The 26,700-nt window shown below is 38.2% G+C and overlaps 1 protein-coding gene across 2 annotated transcripts in view; it reads right to left on the bottom strand.

Annotated features, from left to right (window-relative positions):
• Window positions 1-882: 882 nt before the first annotated feature.
• The window catches only part of KCNN2 (potassium calcium-activated channel subfamily N member 2), a 73,389-nt gene continuing 47,571 nt past the window's right edge, over window positions 883-26,700 (bottom strand). For both annotated transcript variants that reach the window (XM_059833953.1, XM_059833954.1), the window contains exons 5-9: window positions 25,108-25,249; window positions 11,092-11,202; window positions 8,449-8,576; window positions 3,073-3,142; window positions 883-1,170 (exon numbers count right to left, since the gene is read on the bottom strand). In XM_059833953.1, the coding sequence (XP_059689936.1) occupies window positions 883-1,170; window positions 3,073-3,142; window positions 8,449-8,576; window positions 11,092-11,202; window positions 25,108-25,249 (739 nt within the window). The remainder of the gene's footprint in view (window positions 1,171-3,072; window positions 3,143-8,448; window positions 8,577-11,091; window positions 11,203-25,107; window positions 25,250-26,700) is intronic.

Below are 26,700 nucleotides of genomic sequence, written 5' to 3'. Positions count from 1 at the left end.
AAAACTCAAATCGCATTAATGGGAGACTTCCAGCTTGAAAGTTATGCTTCTGTCTGGACATACTTACCTGGCATAATTATGGGACTCTGAATAAATGAACAGGACTTTACCTGTGCTTTTTGCATGCCAGTAGCTTTACAAATAGTCAGTTTAAAAGATCTTTGCCATGGGCAATGCATAAATTATTTTATATACATAAGTATATATGTATATATATTATCTATATGTGTGTGTACAAATGCATGTTAAACAAAAGTCCTAAGAAGATTTAAAAAACCCATAGTGTACTTCATAACTTATTTTCTAGGATAAACTATATTTTTAATCAATCACTTCAGAAATCGAAGCTGTCAGTGACCTTTTAAAATGACTATACATATACAGCACATTGTTAAATGAATATTGATTTTTTTCCCCCTCCACTGCAAGCAAAGTTTAGAGAATTAGTTTTCATACTGAGATAACTATTAAGCTTCAAATCTGTTTCTTAGAAGTTTATGATTAGTCCTTTTGATTGTGACCTTTTTTCTCATTGTTAAGTTCAAGTAACCGAGCAACTATGTGCAGCAATTAACCTTTTTATTGTATTATATACTGTAGTAGTAAAATTTGTTTGAAGTGAATGAATAAAAACTTAGTGAAATTACAGGAGGAACAATCTAATATAGCAATAATAGGTGCATTCACTGTGCATCTGAGAGGAGGAGGGGGGAAAAAAGAAGAGTTTTCAATCATTTTGGCCTAAAACGTATTCAGGTTTCCAGCATTCTGACATCAGAACCCAGATAACACTGGCTAGAACCATAGGGCTTTACAATAAAAGCTAAAATATTGACCATATGATGGCAAAAAGTCTTTATTTTGTGGTTAACTTATTCTCTTCTAGCTACTCTCTGATGAAGTTGGTGGTGCTGTGGAGGATGATCTCCTTCTTCTTGACAAAGATCGTGACCGTTCAGCACTGTAGGCAACATGCTTATCATAATTTTGTATCTGAGCCTCAAGGAAATCCCTCTGTTGCTGGCTGATTGTCTGGCTAATCAGTCCAGGGAGAGCTTGAATGCTACCAATTAAAGTTTCCAGTTTAGTTTCCAGAGTAACAATTCTCTTCTCAAAATCTTCACTTCTTTCGTTTAAGTCAGAAATCATGTCATACATGATGTTTTGAGTCTGAAAGTAGAAGGATGTAAACAAAGGTTTAGAGAGACCTTACAAATATTGTAACAAGCAGCACAACTCTACATTTGTAGATTTGTAAATACCATTGCGCTTCACAAAAAAAAAAAAGGTATCAATATTATAACAATATCTAGCCCTGTGAAATAATTTTCCTTGTAGATTCAGAATAAACTTTCTACTAAACTTGTTGAGCCGAAATGTAATGTATTTTGAGTAGCACTTTAGATGTCAAGGTCTAAATGAATTAGACAAAAGACCAGACCTTTTTCCGAAGTTCAGGTGCTTAGAAATACACCATGCTAAGCTTTGTGAACAGTCAGTTGTGTAAGCCACCAGGAGACCGAAGGCTCCAAAGCCATAACCCATCCTCAACTCTTCTGTATTTCCTCTGGTTTTAAATACGTTCATTCTTCTAAGCAGAACACAAATGTTGTTCATTTGCTTTCTCTTTAAACTGATCAGGTTTTCTTGAACTGGCTATAGTAAGAGTAGTTGGGTGGATTGTTTTTGAAATGTAGTGCAAGGAGTGAAAATTCAATTTTATGCTTCTCCTGGGTTCCCCAATCTATCTGCCCTCTACAAAACAGCGTTTGGTTACAGCAAGTATATAGGGTGTACTTTAAAATGCCATAGTGGTCAGTAACAATGTGATCTGAAATGTGTTAGTTCTTAGAGACTTGGAACTGGTTAAAAATAATGACTGAATTTCTCCCTCTGATAGACTGAGACTTCAGATTACACTTAAACTAGAGTCAAAGCTGGATGTAATTCAGCAGACAAACTGGTTGAAGTTTATAAACCATCCAAAGGGAATGAAAATTAATTGAATGACTGACTGCCGGAAGTGTAAAGCACTTCAGTATCAGATGAGTGTCGATAACCCATTTCTCTGCCCCCTGTTTCAAGATACTAGCATAACCCTTGAAAGCAATGTAGCCTACATTAAATAGTATGCGAAAAGTCCTTATCAGTTGCCAGAAGCATTAGACTGAAATGTATTTTCAGCAACTGAAGTTGTCAGGTGGTTCTCTAAAGCAAAAGGGGAATGAACACTGAAGAGTTTAATCTTTGCTTTGATGCACTTTAAATTGAGGAGGGTTTTGAGGTACATGAACAGGTAGGTGGACAAGAAACCCTTAGGAAAAGTCCATTAATGCCTCTAATGTAGCCACAAATTAAGATCAAAGTAACTGTTAAATATTGAGGTCTAATGTGAAACCTGGAATGCTATCAAATCAGCCCTCTAACCCTCTAGTTATTATTTTATATTAAGGAAAACAATAGACAAGCAGTTTGCAATGGAAGAGCCTCTTTACCTCACCTCAAATGGGTTAAAAAAGATTAATGAAGCCTTATGATTTATCAGCAAAATAGGCAGATATTATTAATTATAAAAACTTACACAAACGTAGACATAAATTTACTTGTCCAAAGTCACTGCTGCATAAGACAACAGGAATAGAAAACCAGAACCTCTAATTCCAGTCTGCTTGAGAGCCTGTGTACTATGATCACTCATGGCACAGTCACTATCACCAGATAGGAAATCTCTTTACTACACAGCCCTACACTACTACGGCCCACTCACAGTTCAGCATTTACCATGACCACTGCAGTCACTTCAAGAGCTCTCAGGATCAGCCTCTCAATTATGAAATCTTTTTCAAATGTACAAAAAAATTATATATAAATATGGTGCATTCAAACTTTGGTCAGAACCATAAGCAAAACATTTCATTCAGTAGGTGTTACCACAAAACACACACATATTTTCATTTTCTACAAATAACAAACTTGTTAACAATATTTGCATATATAATGAATAACATTTTCACTTATAAACTCTTAATTTTGAAAGGATGAATGTTAAAACAACAATAATTGCCTACTAACCTTTGCCAGGTCCACCAAAGTGTTGGCTTGATCATTCAGTTTCCTTTGTTCCATTTTTACACTTCTTAATCTAAAAAAATAGAATTTTAAGTCAGATTTTTTTTTTTTTATGTGGTCATATTAGGATTTCTAAAAAGCATGCACAAAACTTACAAGAGCAAATAACTGCATGGACAATGCCTTGAGTATTTTGTGTAAAGTCAGAATTGGTCATGTGCCTGCTACAATGAGAAGCATGCTTCTTCAACACCGCAAAAAAGGAAAGAGCAAGGAAATGTGATGTCCTTGAGAATACCATTTGCCATGGTCAAACTTGAATTCAAAAAGGGAGATAACAATTTATCCGGACTATATGAAAGAAAGCCAAAACATTCCTCAAAGCCTCAGTATCGTGACAAGTAGATATAGGAAGAAACATAGAATAACTGGTTTTTGTCGTTAATGTTGTAGCAATCAAGAATCTTCCCATGCCTACGTGACTAGATACAGGTATTAGCCCTGTTCTGTCGGAAATGGATTGGGTTAGCAGGTGTTTGAACCTGATGGAAATACAGTGATAAGTGAGTTTTTCATTACTTTAAACAGAACTTCCATCTGACCAGCAGCTAAATAACCAACACACTTGCCAGTACCTTTGGTTTTCTTACATAATTTGTGAATCTAAATATGATTACTTTTTAAACTTACATTAGACATTCCTTTTCAATGCTACAGCATTGAAAAACTATGAAAGAATCAGCAAGGGTATATTTTTCTCTTTGATGCCTACCCATCTGCATTATTATTAGTTATGCACATTCTTTGAAAGATATATACATGACCTTTCTTATGTGTACCCAGAAACGAAGTCCATGTTTTTCAGAGGAGAGGTTTGTAGATGCAATTTTCACAAATAAGCAATTTCTCCCTTAAGTACGAGTCATTTGTTCAACATTTCCCAACAGAGAAATACTTGGACTTCCAATGACTGTCCTGGTGGCTATTCTAAGCAGGAAATAGCATTTTTCAAAAACAACGTATCAATTTATAAACAATATGTGATAAGATACCATGAAGTCTACTAGTATGTCAAGGGCCAACCAAGCTAACCATTCGGTTAGGTGTCAAATGAAAGTAAGTTTGGCAGCATTTTGTGGCAGGTGGGTTGCCAATGCGTACTCTGCTTATTTCTCCGTGACAGTGTTACTTAGAAAGCTAGTTTAAAGAAAGCCTTCTTGGACACACTCCAAAATCAGGAAGTTTCTGTTCATATCTTTAGTTACCGAGCATTTCCTTTCATATCTAGGAAATAACTCTGTTAAGGTAGCAATCATTTGTTCACATAAAATTGGGAATGTCATATGCTCTTCTTCCCCTGGAGGCTTCCTTCAGAACACAACATAAATGCAGACTGTAGGAATGATGCTTTCAGAGGCTATAAGCTGGAGCTATTCTAAAGCAAAAAACATGGAGGAGTCTCCAAGGTATGGAGTTACATCATTACAGCCTCAGAACAGAATAATTACTCAAAGGTAAGCGTGTAATGATTTGACTGGAGAATGATAACCCTAGTGTTTTGGTAAGCATCTCTCAAATAATTTGCAGAATATCTGTTTTCTGCTTTTCTTAAGATTCATTTACTCATTGGTTTGCCAGTCAGTATTTTAATTTTAAAATTCCAAGAAATGCATTGTTTTTGTATCAATACAAGTACCAGCTGACAGCAACATGATAATTCCTCATGGTAAACAACCCAATAGCTATCACAGACTGTAAAAATTTATCTCTAGGTAATGGCAAGTCTTTAGCTGCAGCAGCTGGGTTTAAAGAAAACTGTCAGACTTTTGTTCCTAAATTCATTAAGAGAAGAGATGAAACATCTTGATTTTATGAACTTCACTTATCACAGCAAAAGATCATGATTCTGGATCGCGTTTCCATGGCAGCAATCAGACCACTGAAGTTCACAAATAAAGACTCTATTTTTTGCATGCAGACAGTGGTAAATTCTGCAAATTCAGAAAGGAACAGCTTATACAACTTACTTCCGAGCTCTATTTTCATTTTGTTGAAATAAAAGACAAAACAAAAGAAAACAAACTGTAAAATATACTAAAACAACCAAATGAGCACAGTGGGCTCGATTCAGCAGGTGGGAAGTCCTAGGGAGTTGCTACTTCTTTCAATCAGTAACTGCCTGAGGTGGAGTCTAACTCACTTGTATTCATTATGAAGGAACCTGCAATAGCTTCAAATCTTGCCATTAACTATCATCTGTAGATTTTCTTATTCATAAAATACATAAAATGCCTTTTAAGATTATCATTTAGAGTGATGATTTCACCTTCATCTTATTTAGTGGGCATGAGATGCAAAAAAGACCCAGACCAGCTGAAGGCAGTTTTAGAGCTATGACTGTGAGTTTGAGACTGTTCTCCTGATCTGCTCTGGTTTCTTGCACAAAACTGGCCCTGAAACTTCACTCCTTTTATTTCTGTCTCCAGGTGAAGGTGAAGGAGGGGGACCAATAAAAAAACCAAGAATCCAGAAAGATGGAAAAGAGCCATCTACTACCATGAGTCACTTGAGAAAAGTTTAAAGATGCAAAGGGAGAAAAAATAATTTCCACCCATATACTCTGCTACAGATGGAAGAAAGCAAACTGCTAGAGCTATGTTTTCATCCATGGCACATTCTTCAGCATCTTGAGAAAAGTATCCTTTTTTTTTTTTTTTTTTTGCTTAAATACAAAAGTTTTGGGAATGGGATGCAAAGTGCTAAAAGACAGAGCTGTTCAAAGTTTGGCTGGCACAGCTAGGAAAAAATTACTGCTGTCACGTTCTTCACCCCACCTCATTAATGAATTTTTAAGGCAGGTGCAGAACAACACTTTATATCCTGTGAAGCTCTTCTGGCCTTGAATGATATATAAAGCTGCAGATCGAGCCTGCTGTGCTTTTTAGATTCTTCTCTGAACATATGTGTGCACACACACACGCAGACACACACAGACACACACACACAAAATAAATAGCAAAGTTAAAATGTTAAGGAATAACCTTTGCAATCAAGGATTCACATCCAGCAAAGGATGCACAGGACATGCCATATTCTATCCCAGAACCCCTGCCACTCCTCTCTGCCTCCCAATCATTTAAGCTAAGCAGGATGACCAAACTGGGAAAATACACTTTTTATATCCCCATAAAAATGCCTCGACTTTTGTCATCTTTTTATTCCCACAAGTATTTCTGCAATAGCACAGTAACATTTAATCCTGCAAGTTTGCTAAATATAATACAGTAATCAAGGTTTATAGAACATTTCATACCTTAAGCTTAGCTACCCATTGCTTTAAAACATTGCTATGAAACAGAGAAACAATGATTGTTAGCCAAAATTTACTAATAGGAAATAAGAAAACCCAGCCTTTCTTTCCCGTCTTTCCTGCAAGATGACACATAGGTGTTCTTTTCATGATGGATGCTTCTCACATCTCCTCACAGGTTGGCTCAGGCACAGGTCCACACTCAAAAGTTATCAAAACATCAGTTCGAAATTAAACTTACTTAATTTATCTACATTTCCCCAGCATCTCATGGAAACTGATTTCATAAGATGTAGAAAGGGCTGCCTCAGGCTGGATGGGGTCATCAAACAGAGCAAACAAATAGTGACATGGGTCCTGACCATTCCTCAAGAAGAATCTGTGGTTCCTGGGGACAAAAGTCTTTTTTTTTTTTACTCCTATGTAGTCCAAGGAAGAATATCTGAATCATTGGGCAATTCTGCTGGTTTTGATGCACTTTACAGTGGGGTGGATTGAAAATTTGCTGATAGACAGAGCTCAGAGGGTTGTGAGTAGTGTCACAGAGTCCAGTTGGAGGTCTGTAACAAGTGGTGTTCTCCAGGGGTCAGTACTGGATCCAGCCCTGTTCAATGGATTCATCAGTGACCTGGATGAAGGGACAGAGTGTGCCCTCAGACAGTTTGCTGATGACACAAAACTGGGAGGAGTGGCTGACACACCGAAAGGCTGCGCTGCCATTCAGCGTGACCTGGACAGGCTGGAGAGTTGGGCAGAGAGGAACCTTGTGAAATTCAACAAAGTGTAGGGTACAGCACCTGAGGCAGAATAACCCCATGTGTCAGTACAGGTTAGGGGCTGAGCTGCTGGAAAGCAGCTCTGTGGAAAGGGACCTGGGAGTCCTGGGGGACAACAGGATGACCATGAGCCACCAATGTGCCCTTGGGGCCAAGAAGGCCAATGGTGTCCTGGGGTGCATCAAGAAGAGTGTGGCTAGCAGGTCGAGGGAGGTTATCCTCCCCCTCTACTCTGCCCTGGTGAGGCCGCATCTGGAGAACTGTGTCCAGTTCTGGGCTCCCCGGTTCAAGAAGGATGGGGAACTCCTGGAGAGGGTACAGCAAAGGACTATGAAGAGGATTAGGGGACTGGAACATCTTTCTTATGAGGTAAGGCTGAGGGACTTCAGTCTTTTTAGTCTGGAGAAGAGAAGGCTGAGGGGGGATCTTATTAATGCTTATAAACACTTAAGGGGTGGGTGCCAGGAGGATGGGGCCAATCTTTTTCCAGTGGTGCCCAGTGACAGGACAAGAGGTAACGGGCACAACCTTGATCATAGGAAGCTCCATCTAAACATGAGAAGGAGCTTCCTTCCTTTGAGGGTGGCAGAGCGCTGGAACAGGCTGCTCAGAGAGGTTGTGCAGTCTCCTTCTCTGGAGATACTCAAAACTCGCCCGGATGCATTCCTGTGCAATCTGCTCTAGGTGAACCTGTTCTGGTGGGGGGCTTGGACTAGATGATCTCCAGAGGTCCCTTCCAACCCCTATCATTCTGTGATTCTGTGTATTTCAGATAAATACTTGTAGTCTGGCAATACCACAATTCAGCTTAATCCTACTACTCATTACAGTTCTCAGGCTTGTTTTCAACCCCTTCAGATTTCAGTAGAGGGGAAGAACTCATCTGAATCATGCCAGAGGTGTTCAAAGGTCACACGACTGTTGGCATATACACCTTTTCTCTAGAACAGATGTCAGGGGTCATAGCTGACATACCAACATTTGATTTTATGCACTGAGAATATATGGTGGACAGAGGCAACTAATTGCTGTTGGGCTTTACAATGACACTTGATGTGTATTCTTTTCATTAAACACTACTTACAGGTAATACAGTAAAACCTTATCTTTGTCTTACTTTTAGAGAAAAATCAACCTCAAGAGCAATGTTCTAAGATGAGGGAGAGAGGGAGTTGCGGGGGGAGAGAAGGGAGGGGGCAGGACGGGACACAAGGACTAAGAGTGACTATGAGGGAGAGGGAAACTAAGAAAGAAAACACCTGGAGAGGAAAACCAAAGCAAAATAGTACTTACTGATGAATAGCTTGCAAGAATTTGCGTTGATGTTTCCTTACTTTCGCATGGTCTATCTTTTTAACCAGCTTTGTGTTTTTATAAATTAACCATGTTTCCCTGAGTACATTGGCCGCTGCATTTTTCACCTGTTTAATAAAAGAAAAACACCAATCTGACAAAAGTAGCATTATGTCATGTTTTCCCTTTTCTGGTGTAAACTCTTTCCAAAGCACTTAAAACCCTGCCTAACTGTGGGAAGTGGGTACATCAAGAAGCTGCAGCACTGAGGGCAGAAAGCAATAACGGGACCAAGGGGACTGCTGAGCAATTTCTGTGTTACTTATAAACGTGATATTGGGACCAGCTCTTTGCATCGGGGGATAATCTGTCCCTCTTTAAAGAGTTAGCACCGTTTGGTGTTTATGGCAAAATAAATTACAGTGAGGAAATACTAATGCATTATCTGTATGGTAATTAACTAAATGTAAATACAAATAGGATCATAACATTTCTCTCTTGTTCTATGGTTAGTACCTCTTAAGTCTTTTAGCAATTTAACAGTCTTTTAAAATTCCAGAGCTGTTCGAACATACTTTTTTTCTTTTTTTGTTTACATTTTTACTAATTTCTTTTTTACCATTCTCTGAGGAGATGAAAAAATATCTTGTCAATTAATGTGGCCAGTGTTCTATTTCATAAGTGCTTTGAAAGGTGAGACTACCTACAGTTCCTTCTTAGGCCCTCCAAAATTTTCAAGAATGCTTGAAAACAACAGACAAAGAATTTCAATGCTTTGTTGATTAATGGAAGAATGACTAGGTTACTTGCAAAGGAAAACTGCCTTTGTTAGTCATCTTTATTTTCTCTCCCTCCAACTTTATATCATGCCAGTCACTGCAGCATCAGAGGTAAGTCAATGTCTAGGTAAAGGCATTGCAGGAATGCCACGCAGCAGCTCTTCCCAGCAGGAGGTCCCCACCTTGTACCTATAGAAGTGTTGGAGAACCTTGGTCCTGACTTCAGTGGAAGCACAAGTACATTTTAGAGACCTCCTCACAATCTCTACCTAGTCCTTGCATTTCCACAAGGTATGGCTGTCTTCAGGCTGTGAGGAAACCCCTCTAGTATTTGCATAACTGATTTGTGACCCGATGTGCATCTCAGATTTGCTGCTTGGTTTGCTTTTCATGTGCTTTGAGCTTCATGAGTTTGAAGCTACCAAAGCACCACTTGGATACAGTATTAGACTGATATTTAGATCTATATGAAGGATAGCTGAATAAAATTAACATTAAAAGGCACAAATGAACACCAGACTCAAAATCTGGCCAATCTTTACAAAACCTTTTTACCTCCTGAAAGACATTTTGAGCTCAGCTGCCAGATTACACTAGAAAAGCACCTGTGTTAGGAAGGGACAAATAGTTGTCTGTGGTGTAGCATCAACAAGACCTTAACTGACTATAGTAGGAGTGTAAATCAAGAAGCTCAGATAGACACCTCAAGTCAGACGCCCTTTATACCTATGCAAGAACTGCCTTCCCACTCATCCTTAGTCTTTGTTCACGATGACTGCTTAGGGAGATACAGGCTGTTAGTGGTGACCAGCACAGAAACAAGGGAGCTAGCACAATCAGAGCGGTGTGCTGACATATCCTGGAAACACAGCATGTAGAGACATGACATGGCTCTCCACAGCAGAGGACCTGTGGCAGCACAGTGCTGCACCACTGCACAGAGCTGTGCTGAGGCAGCCAACCTTCTTCCCGCTTGGAGCAGAGCCGCAGTTTCCAGCTCAGGCATCGACAACCCTCTCCACCCATCAGTAAGGACAAGCTCTGCTGAGTTCCTGTTGTGAGTGTAAGGACCTACCTCTCCGTATTGGCTCTTCTCAATAACAAAGATTAAACAAGTTGAGAGGACTGTGTAGCTCCTACTCATTTTCTTTTTCCCTCAACACTGACCCTGACCTGTTTTATCTCAAGAAAGGATTTCTATTGTCTTGTTTGCTGCATTCTTTAATTTTCCAAGATATCATCGTCATTTCAATTACATTTCAAAAGGAAAATTTTAAAATATTTTTTATGAATTCTAATGATTTCTAGAGGTTTCTTTTAAATACTCTCTTCTAAAAATATTATTATCTACAAACACCTTTTAAGGCACTTCAGTACTGTGTGCCACTAAGTGAACACGGTGTTGAGTGCACAAAGCAACTGGAAAGACTGTCTCACTCACAAACTATGAATATGTCTTTCTCTCAAGAACTTTGTTCATATAGCTTGAAATTCTTGTATAGATCAGTCATTTCACCTGTTTTAGCTATAAAACTTTTATATGTTCTTCTCAAATGCTGCATGAAAGTTTTTTAGTTTAATATAGTAGTCTCTAGTTTCACAGCATTTGACTGTTGGTTATACCAATTATCTTCCAGCTGCAAGGACCCTCTGTGGAAGTATATTGAAATCCTTAAAATCTGTTGAGAACTCACAACTGCCCTCAATTCAGAGAAAAACTCAAGGCATTTGATTCCTCCTCATTGTGAAATCACACCCGTGAAAAAGTTCAGGAGGAGAGTGGAGCAGGAGACTATTTAAAATAAATGCAGAAATAAATTAACATACATTTCCTTTTCATTTGTGAATATAAAGTATGACTTACTCTTTTAGTTAGCTGGGTGTCCATCATGAAATTATGCACATGTTTTTCAGCTTTGGTAAGTTCTAACTTCCTTGCCACCACAGCTACCACCAGTGCAGTGCACCCAGCACCCTGAAAACAATAAAACAAACCCCCAAGATGTTACTACTGCATTTTGCAGAGTTTTTAGTGGAAGTTTCTCCTTTGCTGTAGAAGTATGGCACGCATCAGGTGATTCATCCCTGGTAAATACAGTGAACACGCTACAGCTATTTCAGTTCAGAGTAATAGGAAAAGTCAGCAATTACAGGCTGGTAAACTGTCAAGACATCAAAATAATTAGTGAGCAGCATCATTTAAAAGTTCTGCTTTTTTTCCTGCAGCAGTTGAAAATTTGAACACATCCCATTTCTAGTGCATAGACAAAGGGGGTGATCAAAATGACTTTTAAAACCCAGAATACGAGTAAATAGATGCAGAATACCGTTCTTAACAATTGTCTCAAGGTTACAGCAATTGCTAAAGAGGAATTAACATTAGATTATTATTTAGTATTCCAAAAAAGAAAACTTTCTTAGGATTTTCTGTAGGGCCTAAAGATCATAAATTTAGTATTTAATTACTTTAATATACTTCCCTGTTATTCTCTGAGTCTTTCAACAATTATTTCCTACAGTATTTCTGCTTATCTTATTACCATTTAAAATAGCACACATACACAAGACCATTTCTTCAGAACACGGATGGAGAAAATAACAATTTTCTAATATGTTCTGTGTATATGTATGCATATGCATGTGTATACATGGACATGTATGTTCACAGCAGGCCAAAGCCAGTAGGTGCCTGTCCCTATTGTGCCTTTATCAGCATCACAAATTTAAATGCTTTTTTTGGGGTGATGAAAGGAAAGGAAGCTAAAATGAGCCACATAATGGGAAGCAGTATCTCTTATACACATCTAGAGGTATCATTTACTGTACACTATTAATAAATTCTGCGGCTTTAGTATTTTATTTTTTTAGACAAATCCTTACAGGTTCTTTTTAAAAAAGTACAAAAATTACATTAAATATATGAAGCTGTGTTCAACTTGCAGATTGACACCAATCTAGTTGTTATTGCACCTGTGTCAGTTACTCTCCAGTATAAAGCAATCTTTTTTTGCACATTGAAGCTTACCACATTTTCATTCACAAAGCTTTCTTCCACTCTTTCTGTATTTCTCCCATTAATTTACTCTCTATCCATTCCCCACCTCTATAACTGCCTTAGTCTCTCCAGAAAATCCAGAAGAAATCTCTGAATCTAGCTTCCAAAATACAAATTCCATTAATAAATACGTAAGAGACTGCAAAATCAATTAACTCATTGGGAATCCTTATTCACATAGTGCCCTCAAAGAAATGAATCTGCTCTCTCTGCTTACTTATTGAGGCACCCAATGAATTTTGTGAAAGTCTCCAGTTAATTAATTCTCCATTCCCCTGGTAGATTGTTCCAAGAAATCCACCTGCTCCCTTACAAACACCTAATTCTCTGCAATTAGTTCTCACCTATCAAAGCTTCTATCCCCGACAGCTCTCAGCATTCCCTTGAATGAGTCCCTTGTAATTTTGCTGCATTTCCTGCTTCTCTCCTGTCCTTAGCTTTCTAGCTCTGCTGTTCCCTCTCCCTCTGTTCTCCAACCGTGAGTCAATAGAAGTTGATGGAAATTTACTTGAAGTCTTACTCTCTCCATAAGATGAGTCAAAATGGGGCTGTAAATTCTTTTGCTTCTCCAGATCCCACTAAGAGTTAAAAAGGAAGAAGACAGCCAATGCAGATTAAGACTGAGCACTTCAGAAATGCACTGAGCCTTCTGAGAAGAGGACTAGGCAGGAGGTGCTCGACCATATGCCCTACCTCCCCAGAAAATAGACAGCTCTCCTTTTGTCTCCTTCCTGTGAAGGAGGGCGGAAGTGCTAATACGCAGAAGACTTCTCTGGGGGCAAATAAATAAATAAATTACTCCATACCATAGCAAGAACATGAAGAGAAAAGAGACATCTTTTGTCCCAGTATGTCAGGATAACGGGGGCCAGATGTTGATTTAGTGACAAAACTTGAGTTCTGCCTGCTTACAGCAAGAATGCTAAAACGGAACAAGATTATTAATACAGACACCACTGGCAAAGTGGCACAAAAGAGCTGTATATTGCAAGTTATTAGGGGAGAAAAATACTAGATCCTCTTTCCCAGACCCCCTTGAAAAAGGCTAGAGGAATGGTGGCAGACAAAAGGAACTTGGTTTGAGTTGAAATTATTCCAGCCTTTGCGATTAACTCCCATGCTTTTTCAGAGCGGCACAGCAGTTATAAGGGCCAAATGCTATTAAAAACAGTGGATTTATATCTTATGTGAAAGACACTGCCTGCAGCAGCAGAATATTGTCACCAGCAAGCTATGACAACCACCTCTATGGTGTATTTGCACTGCTATTTTCCTCATCTCCAGAACAGCTTACTGGAATGGCAAGGTATTCTAGATGAGGTCACCCCTCTTGGCTTTGTAGGATATGATAGGATTTCAGGATATCAAAATGAGCTCTTTTAGCATTTCTGCAAAAGAAGGAAGTATTATATTATCTGCATGTTTAAGTTTTGCAGTACCTTGAAGGAAAACAAATCACACTAATTCTTTAAACAACTAACAGCTTAGAGTAATAAGATTGAAATTTCACTTAAAGTAAATGATGCTAATTAATGTTTGATGTTGAAGTGCTCTGCACTATTATATGGCTCCCCTAAAGATCTCAGCATCCTTAAAAATACTAAGAGAGTGAGAATTGTTCCAAATTGCAGAAACGAAATAGAGGCAATACAGTTACTTTTAAATGGTAGCATCGTAAGCATCATATTTGCCATGATTCACATGAAAATCAGTAACATTAATTCGAAGAATTCATGCTCATATGCTCAGGTTTTTTTCTTCTATCAATACTACATAATGCAGCAGCTACTTTTTTATTAAAATGACTTAGGCTAAGTAAAAGCACCATGAAAATATTTCAACTGCAAGAAGGGCTCTTTTGAGAATAAAATTCTAAAAAGTCTTATACTTGATTACTGCATTTTATAATTTCCAACATCATTCTTTTTATACTGTTTTGAAGTAAATAATAAACTAAATCACTGCTTCAAGCTCTTGCTTAACTTTCAGGGGAATTATATATCATACAAAGGAAAAGAAAAAGGCATGAACGTATATATTTTCAAGTATCAAGGCATTAATTAATTGTATTTAGAATTTTCATTCCTCAGTCAGCCCCTGGTCTGCCTCTTGCGTTACAGAGTTATTGTAGTGTATTTTGGCTTGGTAAGCAATCTGATTTTAAGGGCACTTAGGACTTCCAGCATGTCAAAATTTGAGGAAAAAGAGAATGAAAGAATGAATATTCATAACGTTCCCTCATCAGTCCACTGCAGCTTTAGCTAGAGAGATATATATCTGAAAGCCACCAACTTCTACCCCATTGAACAGACCCTTCAAGGTGTGGCTAAAGTAAAAGATGAAAAAGCAAGTGTCAGATTTCAAAGAATTAAAAAGCACCAGTTTTTGTTAGTTAGCAAATGTTCATAACTATGTACGTCAGAACTAAAAGGTCTGAGTTAAGACTATTTCACAAGAAAGGGAAAAAATGGCCAAAAGATTTAATTAATTCATGCTGACTATTCAGATTTTCAGTGATTTCAGGCAGATTTGAAAACCACAATTCAGCTTTCACAGTTTCTCAAAATTGCAGAACTCTTTTTTCTATGCAGAGAAGTTTTGTATGTGTTCACATGACATGAAGCATTAAACAGTTACAAGCTGTGTTGACAATTTAGACACAGCTGTTAAAAAACCTGGACACAAATTATTACAGCACATACAGCGTAAGCAGCTTGGGCAAGCCAAAGTTAAAGTCTGACTATATTGCTCATTTGCTCCATTTAAAGGAAGTGGGTAATAACAGAATTAACTGTCCATTAATTTGATTTCTTTCAAGTACTCTACGATCAAGGGTTTGCCAGCAACCACCAGTTTTAAAAGTTGATCTACCTGAGTTTTTCTATTTTCCAGAAAGCATGTACAGGCTGAACAAACTTATCTACTAAACCAGAAGAAGCCCTTAAAGATCACAGATTTAAAAATGGGCTTCTCTAAAACGACAAGACCAGGACTCCACTGAGTCTTCCACAGCAAGAAGTCTGAAAACAAACATATGACACGTCCTCAGTCTTTCAGTTGTGCAAAGCAACAAACACTGGACTGCACGATGGCATCAGATCTCTGACGGTGATGTAAAACTTGCATTTGTGAGCAGTACAATCTTGAAGCATAAGGTTTACAGCCATTTACACTGGACAGAACTCAATTGTCAATCTGTTTAGCTGCTGTCCTGTATGAAAACTTTTTGATGTATCTGCAAAAATCTTTAGGACATTCTTCATCTCTTTAGTTCTAAACATGCTGCTCCTTTTCAGGACAAAGAACAATGCCTTAAGTTCAAATGCTTATGCAGGTAAGCAATAGTCCATGCCTCCTTTGGTACCCTCTTTGATGCCTAGAATCCAAGTAAGTTGTCCTAACAGAAGTATTTGTGGGTATTTGACTCACATATATACTTAGGTGCTTGTTAAACACAGTAGGCTAATTATTTTCTCAGTTACTCAAGCCTAAATGATGAATGATGTTCCTTAGAAAAACGAATGGAAGAACGAACTAAGTTGAGGGAAAAAATAAAATGTCAACAGGCATTGGCTTTTTGACATTAAGCCCACACTATTGGAAAACAGCAAGAGAAGAAAGGTGAAATTCATTGTATTTTAAGTTATACTTTAAATGTAGCAACTTAACAAATGCTTAAACACATCCTTCAGAACAAAATAACTATCACTTGGTGTTATCTTTCACTTTACCCTTAGGCATCATAAATTGCAACATTCCCTATCTCTCCGCACAGTCTCTCCTTTTGGCACTTAGTTCTGAATTATTGCATGCTTCCTTTCACATGCTTTAACAAATCAAATTATTGCTTCCATAGCCATATCAGAGATTGCTGCAAGGGTTATTCTCTTTGCCCGTTATTTTTACTATGTTACTCTGCTCTGTGTCCATCTACTCCCTTCTCTATGGCATCACAGACAGAATATTTGTTCTCAGTTGCAGTATCTTATGACTCCAGGCTCTTCCATCTCATCAGTATGGAAGCAACGGATCTGAGCTTTAATAAGCCCTTTCAGACAAAATCCTTTGTATCATCTCTTGACTTAGGAAAAGCTCCCTGGAAACACATACAAATCTAATATATAGTTTTCTTTCAAATCCCTCCCCTTCTTTTTTAGGATATGACTTACTACCAAGCTTAGCAAAACCAGTGAAGGTACTTAAGATTCTGATGTGGCAAGAATACTTGTTTGATCCTACATAATGCCTAGTTGTTCCCCACTCTCTTTGCTATATGGAGATGGTAAACTGTTCAGGATTTTGGACTATATATTTCTACCATCTTTATACAGTATTGATATCAATAGGATAGGTGTTAGAGTCCTGAAGTGCTACAGGAATATAAATAACAATAAATCAAGATGGTAGGTCTGTATTAACCAATTATACTGTACACATCATAATACTAGACCTTACTTTGCCTTTTTTCTCCTTCAGATCCTGCTGTGGTTTACCAAGATTATGTATCAATATAATTATTATATACTATACCAGCTGAGATGCCTTTAGCAGCCTAATCATAGTCCTCTGTCCTTCTCTTCACTGATGCAGCCCACCCTAAGCTTTCTGCTGTTATTGTCAGAACCACCAGACCAAAGCTGACTATCTTAAAGTTAACACAGAGAATTTCACCACGTCAGACATAGCCATGGCAGCTAGAGGGAAAAAGCTGGTGTTGTCCAAAGTATCTGATGAGGGTGAGGCTATGAAGTTTGGATCAAGACCATGCCTTTCCTACGGCTCACAAGTGCTAAGACTGAGGGTTCACACTGGTGCAATACACAGTGATTGCTAAACTGCAGGGTTCAGGCTTTAATAAAGTCTAGCATTTACATCTAACATTCTGGTAAGGGCCCAATTTTAGTGATAACCAAAGAGAGGTGCTTGCAACCCTTTGACTAAAGGGTTCTCTAAGGCAAAGAATGGTTAGCACTGGCTGATAAGCCACACTGAAAACAGCATTTGGTCAGCAGAGAAACCCTGTACTCCAAGTAAACATCTCCGGCATTTCTGCTTGGTCCTTTCTTTGGTAGGGTTCCAAAACACCTTTACAAGACAACAATGAATTGAGCCATTTCTGCAACTGCCTGGGGGTCATATATATGCCTGGAGGGTGGTATTGATGAGAAAGGAAGCAACACTGTGTATCAATGTCTCAGCTGAAAGTCTCCTGTTGTCTTTAGTTCACTGAACTGGAAGTGAAGTGCAGTCTTTAGTGCTGTAGTTGTCACAAAAATGTCCTGCTATACTTGCCTGTAGCTGAAAGAAGGCAGTTGCCACATTTCTTGCTCATTTCCCTTGGGATCCACTGAGGGAGAGAGAGGGTCCGCTTTGCAGACATATGGTTCTGGTGGGAAATTTAGCTCTGCACCAGAAAAGGCACAACATTCCTCCTGCTGCTCTGCATAAAATGAAAATCCTGTAAGAATTTAAACAGGTACTCTGTTCATTTGGCTCACTAGAAGTTGGACTTACAGGACCACCAGGGAAGGGGAAAAAAAAAATTTTAAAAAATCTTGCTTCAAGTAAAAAAAAACCTCTCCAAAACAAGCAATGCAGAAGTCGAGGGAGGAATCCATCCACAAGACAGACAGAGGCTAGGGAAACGGTTTTGTATAAATGTGTTTTTGCGTTTGTCATTATTTACTGGGAGACATGTGTAACCTTGCAACACTGAAACAAAATAGGATGAATAACAGGACAACTATGCCATCTCAGCCAAAAAGGTGACCTAAAATAGTTTTGCATTATTTATACTTTCATAAATGCGATGTTTGCCTGGCTACTATTGTCTTCAGTGGAGTTTGTCTGCACCACAGCTAGAATTTTATTGCAACATTTAAACTTCTAATCTCTACAACAGCAGATGAGCAGCTTCCTTTACTTCTAATTAGTCCGTAAGGTTCTTAGCAATGTTGCAAAAATAAAAATTACGAAGAGCATTAAATGTCATCAAATATGAAGTTGATAAAACAGACACAGTAATGGGTGGTGGTAGCGGGGGTGAAGTAAACTCCTTTTCTTGAGTAATGCAAGTTGGGTACTGGGAAAGGCTTCTGAGACAGCACAGAAAACGATGATTTATAAAATGAACACAATCTCTCTTCTACAGGGGAACCTATAAATAACAGTAGTGTTAACTCAGGGAAGCCCAAGAGTTGAACGCACCCTGGTGGCTCAGCTCCTGGGAAACCTTCAATGGCCATAACAGCTAAAAACCCCCTGGAGATCAAGACAGTTTCTGCCAATGTGCAAAAAATCTTTTTGCTGAGCAAGAAGGTGAAATCTGATTTTACTAAATAAGCAGGCTCACCAGCCTACAATGCTGATGGGAAACATTACTTTAATAATTCAGGATGATGGCTACCGATGATGTTCTTGTCCAACACCTGTATTGTAAATACAAAAGTTTCATGAGAATACCTGTAAAAATATATAAAAATTGCTGTATTAAATTTGAAGTTATTGCAGATGAAACCAAACCAAATTACATTTTTTCAAAACAAAGCAGAAATTTTGCTGCAACAGTCATCAGCACCAGTTATATCTATGTAAACAAAGATATCATGGGACAATCGCTGTTCATTCCAGCCAGTAACTGACTGCCTTTGAAGTTGCTGAAATGCATCTGTAGCTCCTAGCTAGACCTAAGTGGGAAACAGTTCCCCTGTCCTCTGACACTTCAAAAACTTCCCAGCTCTACTGGTATGAACTGAAGACCTTCCCATCGAGGTTTTTCCCTTATTTTTTCTAATTCTAAAAGAGGGTTACAACTTCCAGGAGATTTTGTTTACTTGAATGGAGGTAGAGCCTCTGCTGTCCTCTCATATTTCAGATTACTGGCCTAACCACCACTGCTTCAGGGATGACCCTCTGGAGCTTCTCAACTTGATTTTGATCATTTATTTTTCTTTGCTTCAGTTAGAAATTTAATCCCAACAACCTATAGCTATAAAATAATCCCAAACCATGTTTGTTCCTTACAAAAGTTTCCATTTTGGCAATCTGCTGTGCTGGAACAACAGTAGTAGAGGAGCTGAAGAATTTCTGAGCAGCCCAGCTTTTAATAGCTTCAACCATAATAATTCAAGCATCATTAACTGTCTTCTCCATATTACATTTCTGCTCAACACACTGTCCAGTTAGATTGTACTATGTTAGAAGGAATAAACACAATCTATTCTGAATCCTGACATCACTTATATTTATTATTGAATTCTCAGAACCAAGTGAATTAAATTCCACCATATATCTGAGACATGGACCCGAGCTGCTACCAATTTGCATGAAAAGCTTTTCCTATTTTCCTGTACTCTCAGGGGAGTAAAAACTGAGCTGTGTTCTAGATTTTTGAAATTCCTCTATTAGGCTTCTCATCCACAAAACTATTCACTACATTGCTCTGACCTTTTACTACCAGATACTAGAAATGATAAAAATATTATAGATTCTTGATCAATGTGCAAAATGTTCTAGGTAAACCTTTAAATAGCAATACAATCTATTATTCTTTTACTGTTATTACAGAAAATTGAGTTGCTTCTATCAGTTCAACCATACCTATCTACCCATAAAGCAGCGTATTAGTCTTAATCATACCTTTTCAGCTCTTTGAGTGTGATTCAAAATAAAATTCTGTGTTTTCGCAACTCATTACAGAATTAAACAATGTAAACAAAAGTTTTCATAAAAGAACCCACAATATTTTAGGGATTATTATAGAAAATAATTTACGGCCTTTTTGTACATTAGCCATAGAAAGTTCTATAAAATAATTTTCAAATTTCATTGCTCAAATCTGATGTTTACATTCTTTTTCTCTTTTACAGGAATCATCCCAGAAGATCTGCAGCCAATGTTAACTATGCAGTTAGAATCTACTTTTTTCTCTTTTTCTTACAATCTAGTAACTATTAAATTTCAAAGATATTACAGTTCAGATTTTGCTACCAACAAAAATCATATGGTTAAAAACTATACTACTCTAGGTTACACATTCCTCTTGTATATAGTTCTCTGTATTTGTTGGTAAGAGCAGGCTGAGTCTGAGATAAAACTGCATGCACAAACACCACAATTTAACCTTAGATGAAGGTTAAAGAGAGAGACACCTCATCCTTGTCACTTTTTTCATGATGCATAGGAAAGGAATTGTGATTCTTTTGAACTAAATGCAGACTTCCACATGGACATTAAAAGCTGCAGCATGAGAAGCTTTAAAATCAGATCTGATTAATTTTTGATTCATGATTTAGAATGAATAAAAACTAGTGTCCCTAAGGCCAGATAGTACACATTGACTGCATTGCGACTACTCTTGATAAGAAATCTTCACCTACATGAGTGGTGTTCAAATCCTGTAGTTAAAAGATGCAACTTAAAAACTTTCCAAAAGAAACATCTAATCTTGTCCACTTCCATGATGTAAATTTAAGAAAACCTTCCTAATTTATTTGGTTCTTCCATAGGCTTATCAATCTTTTTGGAGTTCATTTCAATAACAGAAGCATTTAAGGTGCACTTTCAGCATTAGGGAGGCAGACACTCTGAAATAACAGCTATTTCATTTAAAGCAATCTTCATCCAAGCTATAGCCGACCACCCTGTGCATCCTGTGACAGGACAATTGCAACTCACCCATTTTATTGTAGTGACATAGGTATGACCTACTAGTTCTGCACGTCTGCTTCTAACTGTTGGTGGTTGGCTCTGCAGGAAGATTCTGCATCCTTAGCTTTGCATCATACAATAAATGCACTAGCTCACCACATAATGCTGGATGTAAGAGGAAAAGAGTTCTTCTCAAACCTTGCAACAGATCCTTGTATTTGGATTCGGCAGAATCGTCTGCCATTATTATCTCTTGCGTAGGTACAAAAGCTTACAAAGATCTGAAAAAATTATCCATCTCACAGTCAATAATTATGCATCTTCCCATATCTTCTCACACTTGCTCCCTCCTTTCAATTCTACCCATTTCTACTTCCCTTCTTTAAATTTTTGCTACCTTCATTATACTCCTCATAAAGCAAGGAAAATTTGGCAAACCAGTCCAAGGCCCTAACTCCCAAAAAACCATTAAGGGGGTGGAAGTGCTACCTATATAAGCAGTTCCACTTAGCATCAGCACAAAGAAAGTGCTCCACCTGTAGCTGAGCTCAGCCTGCTGACCAGGATCAGAGAGATCTGCTTGGGTGTGCACTGACAACCATGGATGGCATCTTCAGTGGGCAGACAAAAACTCCGACAAGCTGCATAGCATGGTGAAGATGCCATAGGTCTCCCCATCTCCTCTATATCCTCTTCTGATAGCAGAGACAGCACTCATCTTTCTATCCATCCATCACACTCTTGCAGACCTACCCAATGTATACAGAGGGCAGAGGACACATTTGCTCTATGATTTATAGTCCACCTGGCCCATAGTCTACTGCTGCTGCCTAGTGAAATCTCATTGGAAAAACACTGACAGGCAATCGAATTGAGGTACCCAGCTCAGTTTCACTTGCCTGTCTGTAAAGTGTCTCTGCATTAACCCATGCCACCAACTCTGTATCATGCTGTGTCAGTATTTTCATTAAAATTTCACATGTTTAAGTGCTTTGCAAGATCAAAAAGTAAATTGTTCAATATGACAGTACATATCTTCTCAGTATTTGCCTTCTTTGTTCACAGGTTTCCTTTTTTTTAATTTAATTTTTCTAATATATTAATCAGATTTCTTTGCTGGTTTACTCTTAACGATTCTTAAGGCTTTTTCCTTTTGGTATAATCTGAATATGTGTAAAGATTTTCCTATTTTGCAGCAGTGAGCATCTGCAGAATTTAAAACATGTCACTTGAACCAGTGCCTCAAGATAGCAGTAGCTGCAGTTTCAATAGCCAGCACAACTTGGTGCCATCAGCAGACTGCCTAAAGTCCACTTCCCAGGCTGGAGCACAATACAAGGTTCAGCCTGAGCAGTCCAATCTCCATTGCACAGAAAGCAATTCCTGAGGCAGACGCAGGAGGACAGCCAGGGCGCCTGGGCTCTCCCTTCATTGGGGTCAAGACACCAAAGGAGCCCTCCATGGGTCACCAGTTTTGCAAAGCCGGTATTAATTTCAGTGGTCTGTGTAAACTACTCTTGTATTCACAAGTATTTCTATTTAATCTCTCTTCCACCCTTTTTAACAGGGACCTTATTCAAAGGCAAAAACGCAGTGGTATTTGGTATTGATCATACTAATCCAATAACATATTTGCTACTTCAGGTGCTAGGGAATTACATTTTCCCTCTTAAAATCACATACACAGTTTGATTGTATTTGTTACATTAATTCAACGATTATCCTGGTGTATCTTTCAATTAGACGAGTAATTGAAGTAAGTCCGTTCTTTTAGGATCTTTTGTCCACAACAAGCATTAATTAGTTACTGTAAAAGTTTCAGAAGAGTAGCTGTTTTTAAAGAATTCTATTCAAGACCTATAAGCTTTATGGTATTGCAGGTTAGGCTGGAAGATAGCTCATTACTGTGTTAACTGCTTCATACTTCATATCTTTCAGATCCTTTATTAAAAAAAAAAAAAGAAACAAGAGTAATTTCAACATCTGACTTTCTCCCATTGCTCTGCAACTTTTTTCTCAACGATGACGTTTGCCAAAGCCATATTGCAGATGTCCTTAAAAAGGTAATTAGCGTTCAGGCTTTCAGTATTGTTTTACCTACCACTACACACTAGCTACCTGGCTTGTTTTTTGGTTAAGTATGCTTTCTGTCTCTGGAGGTATTTATCCCAAACTCATTACCATGAGATTCTGATTGGAGCCTTTGTGCTTCCAAAGCAGCTGCAGAATTTTTAATCATAAAAAACAATCAAAGACATGAAATTGAGTATAATCCATACATTTTACAAGACTAATTTTCAACGGAATCTTGTTTCAGTTGTGAAAAAGAAATGCTATGTTTGCAAATGGTACATATTAATCAGTACTTTATTTTTTCACCAAAGCAATGGAAGCAACCGCCATAAATAATTTTACAACCGAATCCAATTGGTGCTGTCGTAAGCAAAGTGACAAATATATTTTATAATTTCAGCTTCTGTGTGGTTCATTCACAGGCGTATAGAATAACTTCTGCAATAATCTGAAGTCTGTTTTTCTGATTTTATTTTTACCTTGTATTCATCGTAATAATGTCATAAGCCTACCCACAGCTATTCAAAATAACTGTCCAGATGCTGCTATCATTTGCACTAGCATAAATGCAATAGCAGCGTGAAACCCATAGATGATTAGTATCAATACTATTATTTTCATGGCACTTCTGCAGGACTTTGAAGGTCCTAGATTTCTGTTACTGTAAGGTTTTTTCATAATGAAATGCTGAAAAGTGTGGAACAATTTGAGTCAACAAAATGGTCTGATACCTGCATCTTCAAGTATTTGCTTCTTATTTCTAAACAGTGCCTGGGAAGAAGAAAAGCTTTATAACACGGTTCTGTCCCCATTCTGCACAATCCCGTGGCAATATGTACTGCTTGTCCTCCTTTTTTCTTAATGAACTTATGATCACATTTTATTCTTTCTGGCATCAAAATCCAGCTCAGAAAGAAGAGTAAAGGCAAATACCCCAGAAGATGGCAGATTTGAGCTTAGCCAACAGCCTTTAATAAAACCTTTTCTCAATACAGGTCAATGACCTGAAACCTGTCAGATGTTAAAAAAAGGAAAAAAAAGGCATTTGGAAAAAATTCTTAAACATTACAAAAATGCATTGATCTATTTTACTCTTTGGACACAAAATACAGTCTTATAAACAAAAATTTTACCAAAACACCTATTCAAAAGGGGCAAATATTTGATACCATTTGTTTTCAGCCATAATCCCAATATATCTGTTTTAACAGAAGGTAGATATTGGAGCTGCATTACTTGTGATCAATGGCAACAACTCAGAAACAAGTATGTATCTTACTGTTATATACAGTATATATGATGCTCATTCTGCCTTTCTCATTCACAGGGACATTTACACCGGAGTTGATACAAATAAAAGTGGCATAGAGTCCGGAGCTTTTTTACTTCTAATTTACTGTAGATATGTGTAAATTTCCCAGATACTATAATACATCACCTTACTCCCTGCCCAACTTCGACCAAATGTTGCATACAGAAAAACTAAAACCAGACATTAAGTACGGTTAATAAATATATACTGAATATGCACGGACTAACAATTGCTGCATTCTATCAACGGTAACAAAAACTCTTACAGTGAAAATTGCACTACATAAATCCCCTTAAAGCAATGGAATGCTATGGATAGTATGTTATTAGACTTATAAGAAATAATGTAGAAAACTATGCTCAAGCAAAATGCTTTACGAGATTAGCCACCATCACATTTCTTTGTTTGTGAGTAACTTAATTTTAAGAAACAAAAGTCAGAACTGTATATTCATTATTAGTACTGGTCCAATTACACATGTCCAAAGATAATTGAGTTTATATGATACCTTAACATTTAATGAAAAACTCCATTGAGATTTTGAAGCTGCGAATTATGTCCGGGTTGAATTTGTTTCTCTGTATTTCTTTACACAGCTGCTAAATTTTACCTACAGAAGGAAAAAACCCTCTATTCCATTACCAGGAATGAAAGACCATGGGAATGGTGCGAGTAAGTATATATACTCTACAAGCCAGCAAGTAAATATTTCTTTATGACTACCACAAGTTTTGGGATTAATTGCAGCAAACTTAATCTCATATCCAATTAATAAATTCAGGAACACTCACCATGATTCCAGTGAGTAAACAGACTCCTTTCCCGCAGTATGTATTAGGTACCATGTCACCATATCCAATGGATAGAAAAGTTATTGAAATCAACCACATTGCTCCAAGGAAGTTGCTAGTAACATCCTGCTGATCATGGTACCTGAAATGAAAAATAAAACAACGTCTTTATCATGAAAACTTGTGTTAAACTTTTGTGCTGTCAGAAAGAAATCTCATTAACTGGTCATACAACCATTCTTGTATTCTATAGTTATTTCCTTTTTAAAAGCAGCTATAAGGAATTAAATAAAACTCAAATACAATGACAACAGCAGTAAAGAAACAGAAGGTACAACAATAGCACCCAGTAGTAGAGATACTCAGGATAGTTTATAATTCAGTATTCTGTTATTATTATTAAAACAGCAGGAACCTCTTGGTTTTTTATAGAATCTCTTCATCAGGGGTGCAAATCCTGCTAATCCTCTGCGGCAGCATAAGATACCAGTCTGCTATAGTTGCTGCAGTCTGAGGGAAATATGAAAGTCAGAAAAGGATGTGTGGGCAAGCAGACAGCAGAGCACATCTCCATCTCCTTGGCCTAAATGTAAGTCTGTGATCGGAAATCTAATCATGAACTGTCATGTAAATGCTGACTTAGACAACCTAAGATCTTCCCTCTCCTTCAATATGTTCAAGATAAATAGAAAAGTATGCCATTCTATTTCTTGTCATCAAAAGATAAAATAGAATATAGACTATTTCAGTTGGAAGGGACCTACAAGGATCATCTAGTCCAACTGCCTGACCACTTCAGAGCTGACCAAAAGTTAAAGCATAGTATTAAGGGCATTGTCCAAACACCTCTTAAACACTGACAGGCTTGGGGCATCGACCACCTCTCTAGGAAGCCTGTTCCAGTGTTTGACCGCACTCTCAGTAAGGAAATGCTTCCTAATGTCAAGTCTAAACCTCCCCTGATGCAGCTTTGAACCATTCCCATGTGTCCTGTCAGTGGATAGCAGGGAGAAGAGATCAGCACCTCCCTCTCCACTTCCCCTCCTCAGGAAGCTGTAGAGAGCAATGAGGTCACCCCTCAGCCGCCTTTTCTCCAAACTAGACAAGCTCAAAGTCCTTAGCCGCTCCTCACAGGACATGCCTTCCAGCCCTTCCACCAGCTTTGTTACCCTCCTCTGGACACATTCAAGTGCCTTAACATCCTTCTTAAATTGTGGGGCCCAGAACTACACACAGTACTCAAGGTGAGGCTGCACCAACACAAAATAATAAGCAGGATAATCACTTCTTTTGACCGGCTGGTTACACTGTGTTTGATGCACCCCAGGATGCGGTTTGCCCTCTTGACTGCCGGGGCACACTGCTGACTCATGTGGGGCTGCTGTCAACCAGCACCTCCAGATCCCTTTCTGCAGGGTGGCTCTCCAGCCACTCCGCTCGCAATTTATACCTGTGCCCAGCATTACTCTGTCCTAGGTGCAGAGTCCGGCATTTGTCCTTGTTAAATTTCATGCCACTAATCATAGCCCAGTGCTCCAATCTATCTAGATCCTTCTGCAAGGCCTCTCGTCCCATGAGAGACCCAACAGCATC

This window comes from Gavia stellata, chromosome Z (assembly GCF_030936135.1).
Source record: "Gavia stellata isolate bGavSte3 chromosome Z, bGavSte3.hap2, whole genome shotgun sequence".
Taxonomy (NCBI): Eukaryota; Metazoa; Chordata; class Aves; order Gaviiformes; family Gaviidae; genus Gavia; species Gavia stellata.
This window is presented reverse-complemented; position numbering and strand designations above follow the sequence as displayed.